Raw genomic sequence first — 8,940 nt, 5'->3', positions numbered from 1 at the left:
GCAGACAGCGAGTAGAGAATGGGGGAAGGGGGGGTCGAGCGCCCGTGACGCGTTCCGGGCTCGCGCAGCTAGAGGCATTAAGACAAACAGGCCCGGTGCTTTTTTACCATCGCGGCCGGGGCGTGTGAAGGCAAGAAGAAAGGTTTCGGGTGCCGGTGGCGGGACCGTGGCGCCTCCGAGGCAGCGGCGGCCGTTCGCCGCGTTGCGGCTCAAGCATCGATCGGCACAGGAGGAAGGGGGGGGGAGTGGCAAGGGGGGTGGGGGATGCGGGGCCCGAGCGCCGATGCGCGAGCGCCGTCGGCCGCACAGCAGCAGAGAGCGGGAGAAGACAGCGCGAAGAGCCCCGGCGCGCACCCCAGCGCGCCGCCGGAATATTTCGCCGTCGCGGGCAAGTGTCGCGCGCGCGCCGCAGCCGCACAGCAGCCAGCTCGGCAAGCAGAAGCCGCTCGCTTCTCCTGGCATCGCCTCCGCATTCGATTCTCCAGCGACAAAAAACGCGCGCGCGCGCGCGAGCTCCCTCGCCGCCACTGCAGCTGGACGCTCCGTTGCCTGGCGAGTGGTTACCGGACCGCCAGTGTATGGAACTAGTGCCGCCGCGTGTGCAAACAAAGAAGGCAACTTCTTCGCTGCCCTGTCGACTTAGACGACGACACTTCGGCGGGGGAAAAGTTTGTTTGAGCCCAGTTCAAAAAGTTCTGTCTTCGCGCGCGATGCTCCCGTGAAGAGGGGTGCAAGATTGCGGCAACGACGATCATAACCACGATGATGATGATGATGACCTTCGTTCAGGCGACTCTGTGATTGCTTTTGCTTGTTCGAAGTCCAGCCTTCGCGGGCGGCGGTGACAGCACTCATGGATGTCGTGACGTCGGTCTCGATGCGAGCGCTGTGTTCCCCGTGTCTGCTCGCGCTGTTGTCCCTGGCAGCGGTGGTGACTACGACGTACTCTGAGGACGTGTCGCTCCCGCACCGACGTGCCAGAGGCCTCATTCAGGCTCCGGCAACCAAGGAGCAACCTTTCGGTGAGTCCCGCGTGTTTCCCTTAATGCCCCTTCTCCCGAGCATCCGCTGCTCGCATCCGACAACTGTCGGCCCCATCCGGCTGCGATATCGACGGTCCTTCACGGATCGCAGCCCACGCTCGGCACGCTTCTGAAACAAGCGATCGGCGGAAGAGACAGGGAGAATGGGGAGGGAGTTGCAGCATTCGCAGTGGTTCAGCCGCACAGGTTTATATCGCGACCCATTTGCTGCCATAACGGAAGCACATGTTGCTGCAGTGCCCTTCGTGCGCTTGGCTTTCCGGACAAACATGCAGTTGACAAGAGCCCTCTGCAGCATGTGTCAGCATTTGCCGGAGGCCCGAAGTGCCATGAAAGTAAAGTCGTTGGTGTCGATTCTCTTTCTCTTCCTCTACGTTTTATTACTTAGCGAAGAAAGAGCGTTTGCCGTAAAGTATTCGCTGCTACTTGTTTTTCCTGCCGCAGTACTGCAGCACTAATGTCAAGTCTTCTACGTGAAGTTTAAAGCGACGGTGTGTCTTGGCAACCAATCGGTGACACCAAAGCACTGAGACTCTATTCATCTTACGTATCTGCCCAAATTTCACTTAACAGCTGATCTGTCATTAGGTGCCGATGTTTGTATTTTATATGTTTATTCGGTACATCTAGACTGATTGATCTTTTTCTTTTTTCTTGTTTTTTGTTTTTGTTTCGTTATTTCTTTATCTTTTTCTAGTGCAGCATCTGACACGTTCTGTACAGATAGTAGGCACCGAATAAAACAATGCATGCCAGACTTGAGCAGCATATGTTCCATATCTTTTTTGCTACTCATTTTTCTATAACTCAGAAGGTAGGGAAAGGGTACTTGGATTTAGTGATATTGCAAATAAAGGCAAATTACCATGGTGAACCGCCAAGTTACTGCACAAATTTCGTATAGAGTTAAGGTCACTCAAGTCTCTAGTTTTGCATATTTTGTGAACAAACGCCTCAAACGCCTAATGGAAATAAACGTACACAATATGGGTCTTTCTGAATCTTAGTAGTTATGACTTCGATTCTCCATTAAATGTCTACCTAGGAAGTGCAACAGATCATAGATTGGGCCGGTACAATAAAGCTTTATATGGTAATCGCATGGGAATATCAGCGATGTATATACTTAACGCGAGGTATTTTGACGGTATAGCTCACATTTTTTACATTGATAGTATGCTTTGCCTGGTTAATATGCAGAAGCTCGTCAGTCCACAGAAGGAGCTTTTTCTCACTTCTTTCCTTTTGTATTCTCCGCGTGACAGAGAAAGGCGAGACACCTCTCTAAATTTTGTGTCTACCACTGGGGAATATATATATATATATATATATATATATATATATAATATATGGTCCCCGTTTACGGTGTCATGGTGCACTCTGTGACATCACCATATATTATGAATGCCATCGTTGGCGAATTCACCTTAAGGAAGAAGCAGAGGACATTTCATTGGCTGATGTTCAAATAGGTTATGAAAAGAAGAAAAAAAATTGAAGCGATAATTGGCTCGGCTAAGTATGCATATGCTGCACATTCTGAATTGAGCCTGGACGTTCCTTGGTCAAGATGAAAGAAGGTTAAAAGAGCAAAACAACAATCCCTTTGTAACATACGTCTAGTCTTTATATCGATTGTACACCGAATACCTGCTGCAAATACCAGGGGTTCCGGTTATCAGACCGAGTTTAATAACTGATTGTCTGGTTTTGGTCTCATTGCAAGAAGTGCGAGGCGTCTTTCAGTGTAACACTATTAGAATATTTTGCAAAGTCGTCGTTTGTGTCAATTTTCTCTGAATAAGAAGAAATAAGTCCTGCAGCTTATTGTCAGAGCTCACAACCGGACACCTCGAATCTGATCTGCGGCAAGCAAATACTTCGAGCCAGTGTTCAGTGCTCCAAATTATATATTCGGCCGTGTGGGCCAGCGCTTCTTGTGACACCGGTAAGCACTGGGTGATCGCTGGGGGGCCGAACTAAGTCACAAAGACCCTCACTTTCGCCGTACATACACCAGTGCACGAGCTCCGTGTCCATTGCGCCCACTAGGGGCACACGAAGCGCCGGCCGCCATAAGCGGTAAAATTAGGGAAACTATGGAGCATGTTTTATTAGAATGTGAAGACGTCAACCCAGCGGTAGATTTAGGCATCACTGGCCTCCTTGAAGCCCTTGGGTTCAGCGGGAGCAGTGTTAAAGCAAACATGTCCGCAATAGACATTAGTATGAGGCGATGGGAGGATTGGTGGACGAAAAGTAGGGAAACTGAAAAAAACGGAGACGTACAAAAGCACAGTTCGCAATAGAGATCAGAAAATTTGGGTGTGGGAGTTCATAGCGTTTATTTTTCTATTTTTTATTGTTTTACTTAGGTAGGACATTAGGCAGTACAATAGCAAGAGCTTGGTGGCGCTACCCACCGCCCCGTTCCAAAGGGGACGCTCATAAGATCCATCCATCCATCCAGCCATGAGGGGAGGTCATCACATTTGAATCGCTGATCGCGGTACAGGAATCCTTCATGAAAGGATATAAACATAACACAGATTGACGACATTCTTGTCGTGTACCTATGTAACAGTATCCGGAATTCGCATATTTTCTTGCCCCATTTTTGTAAACGGGCGAGAAAGTATTTTTTTTTTTCGCGTCACTTAGTGCGACCATTTTCTTCGTTTCATTTCTTCTGCTAAAGACTGAGTTCGTGCTTCTGCGCAACAGAAAGACGAACATCACGAAATGAAAGGTTTCCTACCATTGTTTTTTTTTTTTTTTTGCTTCTTATAACCATCAAGCACGAATTGTTAAATTACATTCGTTTCGGCCGGCCTCGCAACTCCAAAAGTGCTCTTCACTTTTCTGTATTTCCTCATTTTCGTTTTGTTTTATATAGTTTAGTTCTCTCCATGTTAATAAACTAAATGTGAAGGCTGAAAATTGAAAAAATAAAGCACGAAAGTCTGCATGTCGTCTAAAGCGCGTGTAAAAGTGCTTCCATGCATGTTTCAACTGCATAATTGATCGCAACTTTCAACCTCTAGCAAGCAGTGAAGTTAGGAACAACATTTGTCAGTCGCTGGAGTTAATTTTTGATGACTGAGATAGCTGGCACTTCAGTGGCCTCAGTCTCAAAATTTATTACACAACAAACAGCATTTGTTGCAGAAAAGTTATGTGTGTCACAACTTCGCTGCATTTTGCACAGGACAACCCATAGGCCTTTTTATTATTATTATTATTATTATTATTATTATTATTATTATTATTATTATTATTATTATTATTATTATTATTATTATTATTATTATTATTGGGAACACAAAGGGGAAGTTGGCGCATTTGTGTGGCGCTGGATTTTTCCCTTTGTAATGCAAATATAGCTAAGAGCCTTAAAACGCCTGAAAACACTGAATGCACTCTAATATCACTACTATTTGCGAAGTTCAGTGCACGAGTAAAGAAAGGCGCAGGAAAGAGTAAAATGACACTCAGAGACACACACAGCTCCGTACGCAAGTGAAAGCACTTAAAAATAGTGCGCCTTCTTTGTTAAGATTTTGATGGTGCGGAGTTTGCATCGAATAATATCTAAGCGTGCATCTTTTAAATCAACTGAAATAAAAAACAGAACAGATAACTGCGCATTGACTCTCCGAGCCACTCTGAGATCGTGGGTGCTTTTTCTTTCTTTTTTTTTTTTTTTTTGCGAACAACGCTGACTGTAACTCAGGGAAACGGGGATTATAGCACATGCGGCACACAAGAAAGTATCAACAAGTAAATTTTTTTCTTTAACCAAGTCTGTTCTTCGAAGGTTTACCGCATTCTGAAACCGAATTCCAATGTTTCGGGCCGAATTGACAAAACATTTTGTTCGTAAGGCTCAATGGGCAGACCGGACCACATTGGCTAAAATAGGTGTAAAATCGCCATTGACTGGCACGAGCAGATCTTCCGTAAGAACTCTTTTGTGAATATAGGGATTCGTTCGTAAGTGTTTTTTGCCATTCAATGGTCGCCTTCACTAATGATATGTTCAGCATCAGGATTGATTGAAATTTTCTCGTACTAAATATTCTATAGTAAGAGCTTAATACTGAATGCAAGCCCTGTTTATTTCATCGTTATGCGGTAACGTGCATGCGCATCTTTTCTTTTTTTTTCGCTAGAAATTATTGCAACTTGCCCGTTTTCACCGAAAGAAAAAAAGTGCGTTCAGCGGGATTTGATCTTGTGACCTCGAGTTCTCTCAGTTGTGATGCTTCAGTGCTGCGTGGTCCATACTTGACGTTGCCCTCACAATCCGCCATGCTTAGACGGGTATCGACCGCGTGTCCAGTGGTTCGAAAGCTCAGTAAACTTACAGATGGAGAACTTACGACAGCATGCTTTCTGATATCGCACTTATTTTCAAAAAAAGAAAGGAAAGACGCTGACATGAAATTGATGAATCTTTACTCGCGTATTTCTAGCGCTTTGCCATATCCCTGCGATTCATCTCCCAAGATTCAAGAAGTTGCACTACAAACAGAAAAAAAAAACTAAAAAGGAAACCTCATCGCATGACAGGCACAAAACTCTCCATGATGCCGGAAGTCGGGAAAAAATCCCACCACCGCATTTCACTGGCGCAAAATGATGGAACGGAGAAGCACGTTTTCCCTTGTTGCTGCTTGGTTGACGTTGTGCTAACGTGGAGAAGCTGGGGATTTATTTTTAGGTGTTCGGCAGTCCAAGAGAAAGGACACCACATAACAATATTGAGAGATGGATGGAAAGAGAGAGAGAGAGAGAGGAGTTGAATTAAAGTGTACACATTGTGGGTGGGATGAAAAGTAAAAATTCTCTCAATAATGTTTCTTTTTCCCTCTCGCCTCGGGCCACTGCTTCGGGTCTGTTGCGATCAAATCTATCAAAGTGACGAAGGCTGCGGTGCAGCAAAATGTACGAAAGTGAAACCCTTCCGTGTCCGGAATCCAAAGCAACTGTCATCACATCCAGCGCTAAGTTCTCCTCTTTAGATGTCGTTCTTTCTTTCTTCCTTTCTTCGGCGAACTGTTTTTCCCAAGATGGAGCCCCTAAACAATAAGAAATGGTACCGCTCTCGCAGCTTCAACTTTCGGCGTGTCGTCCGGTCCGTTTCTTGCAAATGTGTTTATTTCTTTCTCTGTGGTTTCATATCGGCAAGCATTATCAATTTTGTGAGGACGCAAGCCTGTTTTGGTATTTTTTTTTCTTTCACAGATTCGAGTCGTTTATTTCAAACATACTGAGCATTTAGTGCAAAACTTTCGAGTAATCCTAAAGAGATTTCAATTCTAGTAATGTTGGGGTGCCGTTTTTGTTTATATCAAAGATTCATTTCTGTGCTGTTTCCAGAAGCTGCGTTACTGCCTAAAGATGCACTAAAACAAAATAATAATTTGATTTGTGCAGATATGTTACCTTTTCTCTCACTCACTTTCTCTACATGTGTGTGTGTGTGTGTGTGTGTGCGCGCGTGCGCGTTTCTGGTAAAGTGATTCTCGATGTGAGAGAACAAAAACCGGCCTCCCTTTTCACATTTTCATGCCACACCATGGAGTCCGTGATCATCTCCTGTCAGAAATCTCATAATACCATCTCGCGTTTTTGCCCATTTCCTTCGGGAGATGTTAAGCATTGTTGCCTTCTAACATGTTTTTTTTTTCTTTAAGGGAAAGAGAGGGGTGGGGGTTGGGAGGCGTTTCTACTTTCACAATAACAAGTCGACGCCAAATCAACAAGCGTGCTAATTCAATGCCGCAGTACATGCACCAAACAGGGATTCACGCATTTATTTTAGGCCTTTTGTTAATTGTGGCAAATCCCCGAATAAAAAAAATCGGCCCCTCTAATTTCGGGCAAAGTTTGCAGCGAGGGCGGCCGATCCAAATTCAAATAAATGCGGAAACAGTAACTGTGGAGTGCTAACACTATATCTATATGTTCAAGTTTTCAGAAAGAGCAATATTAAAGAAAAAGTAACGAATGTGCTCTAGAAAAAGGTAATTAATGATTCTTGCGGCCTGTGTAATGAGCTGCACCTTCATCCATCTGTACAAGTTCCTGTCTTTTTTCTTTAGCACTGCTACTGCTGCGTTCGCACTGAAATATTTTTGGTCTCGCACTCTTAGGCTGCTGTTACAGGGAACTGGAGTTATCTCGGCAAATAACAAAATATTACGGCGACAGAACGTTTGCGCATTTTAATGAAAACGCATTCGTCACTGACACGCAGAAAAGGAAAGACGAACTACAGCTTTACGAGCTCTTAAGTACACGAACGCTACCGAAATTACCAGAACTTTTTCAGGCATTCAAGTGATCGAGCACTCCGCATTAGAGTTAAAAACAGCTGCTTCGTATGCTAGAACTACTCGATTGCTAGTCTCCTCCTGTTCTGCTAGACGAGAATTAGCAAACAGCAGCCAGAGACGAGTAAAGGTACGTTGCTTGATGAAAAATAGAGGAGGTCGTAGGTGCATTTTTCAAAAGTGCAGACATCATCGAAAGCAGAGCGCCTCAACTTCGCGCGCTAGCCTGTCTCGATCAAACAAACAATTTGAGCAACCCTGAGCTAGATGAGCACAGGGAGCTGGGTATATAGGGCGTATATGTCCGTGTTTCGTTTTGTTTTCGCCATATTTGCATGCTTCCGAGTGCTCTCCGAACGTTCTTATGACAAGTCTGCTCTTGCTGTGACCTGTTGTTTGAGCGATACGGTCGTTCGTCAAATAACGGGCCGCCACAGATATCATTCAGGACGGGGAATTCTTAATGCGTAGATAATGTACGACTGATGACGAGAACACGCGCGTGCTCGCGCAGCGATCGTCGCAGTCATGTGCGGGAAAGAATCTCGCTTTCACACGAACGTTAGAGCACGTCGTCGTCCTAAGCAAAGGAATAATCCGAACATCTGAAAATTGCAGTCTGCGCGCATGTAATAGATCGGACTTCCTTTTTTTTGTTTTTCTTAGGCCTTCGGCAACCTTTCTTTAACATTTTTTTCACAGCTTCGGCACACAATAATGCGCAGCTTTTTTTTTCTATTCTTTATCTGACGCATTAGGTCTCAAAGAGATCCGTCACTCGTGGCATTTGTTCTCTATTTCAGTCAGCTTCAGTTGCGCCTCGTTTGCCGCGTTACCTCTTACCGAGCATCCTCAACACAAGGCGAATTTTATTGAGCGCATGATACCGGTAATATTCCTGCTTCTCAAAGAAGCCTAATGCAGTTTCGGCGGTGTGAGAGAGCCCTGAATCATGGACACATGCACTCCTCTCGCAGCCATCCGTCGTCTGAAAAGTTCTGCAAGACTAGCACTGTGAAAATGACCACGAGGCTTCGAGCGAAGGATACTGGCTGCCCATGTCGTTGCGCGCTTTCGCACCAACTAAAAGAGCCCTCGCCTGATACCGCTGCTTTACGACGTGCAAGTGAAAGGTAAAAAAGAATCAGCCAAGACAACCGCTTGCGGGAAGGGGGAGGGGGGGGGTAGTAACGTCTGGAACTGAGACGCCTGGAGAAAAGGTTTCGTTCGCCAGCGACCATTGCAACTAAAGAAAGAGTTTCCCCTTCAGAATATTAAAAAATAAAAAGACAAGCACCCTCTTCCAAGCAAAACGATGTCCAGTATCACTACAGTTCTTTTGTGACGCATGACGTTCGTTTTTTTCTATTTTTCTTTTTTTCCTTGCCGTCATTGATATATAGTGACTCCCTCGCTTATAATTTATGCTTCTTTCGGTGCACGAAAAATTGTCTGAGTATCTGTTTTTTTCTGTTTAACGTGTTCTGCACCGAAAATCCTTGCATTTTTGACCCCCGTCTTTACTATATAAAAGAGGACAGGAAGAAAAAAAATCTACC

The 8,940-nt window shown here is 45.0% G+C and overlaps 1 protein-coding gene across 2 annotated transcripts in view; it reads left to right on the top strand.

Moving 5' to 3' along the window:
- The first annotated feature begins 338 nt into the window (after window positions 1-338).
- LOC142582925 (protein turtle homolog B-like) overlaps window positions 339-8,940 on the top strand; it is a 343,110-nt gene continuing 334,508 nt past the window's right edge. For both annotated transcript variants that reach the window (XM_075693060.1, XM_075693059.1), the window contains exon 1: window positions 339-1,022. In XM_075693060.1, coding sequence (XP_075549175.1) covers window positions 854-1,022 — 169 coding nt within the window. In that variant the 5' untranslated portion in view covers window positions 339-853. The remainder of the gene's footprint in view (window positions 1,023-8,940) is intronic.

Source organism: Dermacentor variabilis, chromosome 5, assembly GCF_050947875.1.
Source record: "Dermacentor variabilis isolate Ectoservices chromosome 5, ASM5094787v1, whole genome shotgun sequence".
In the NCBI taxonomy this organism is placed as follows: domain Eukaryota; kingdom Metazoa; phylum Arthropoda; class Arachnida; order Ixodida; family Ixodidae; genus Dermacentor; species Dermacentor variabilis.
This window is presented reverse-complemented; position numbering and strand designations above follow the sequence as displayed.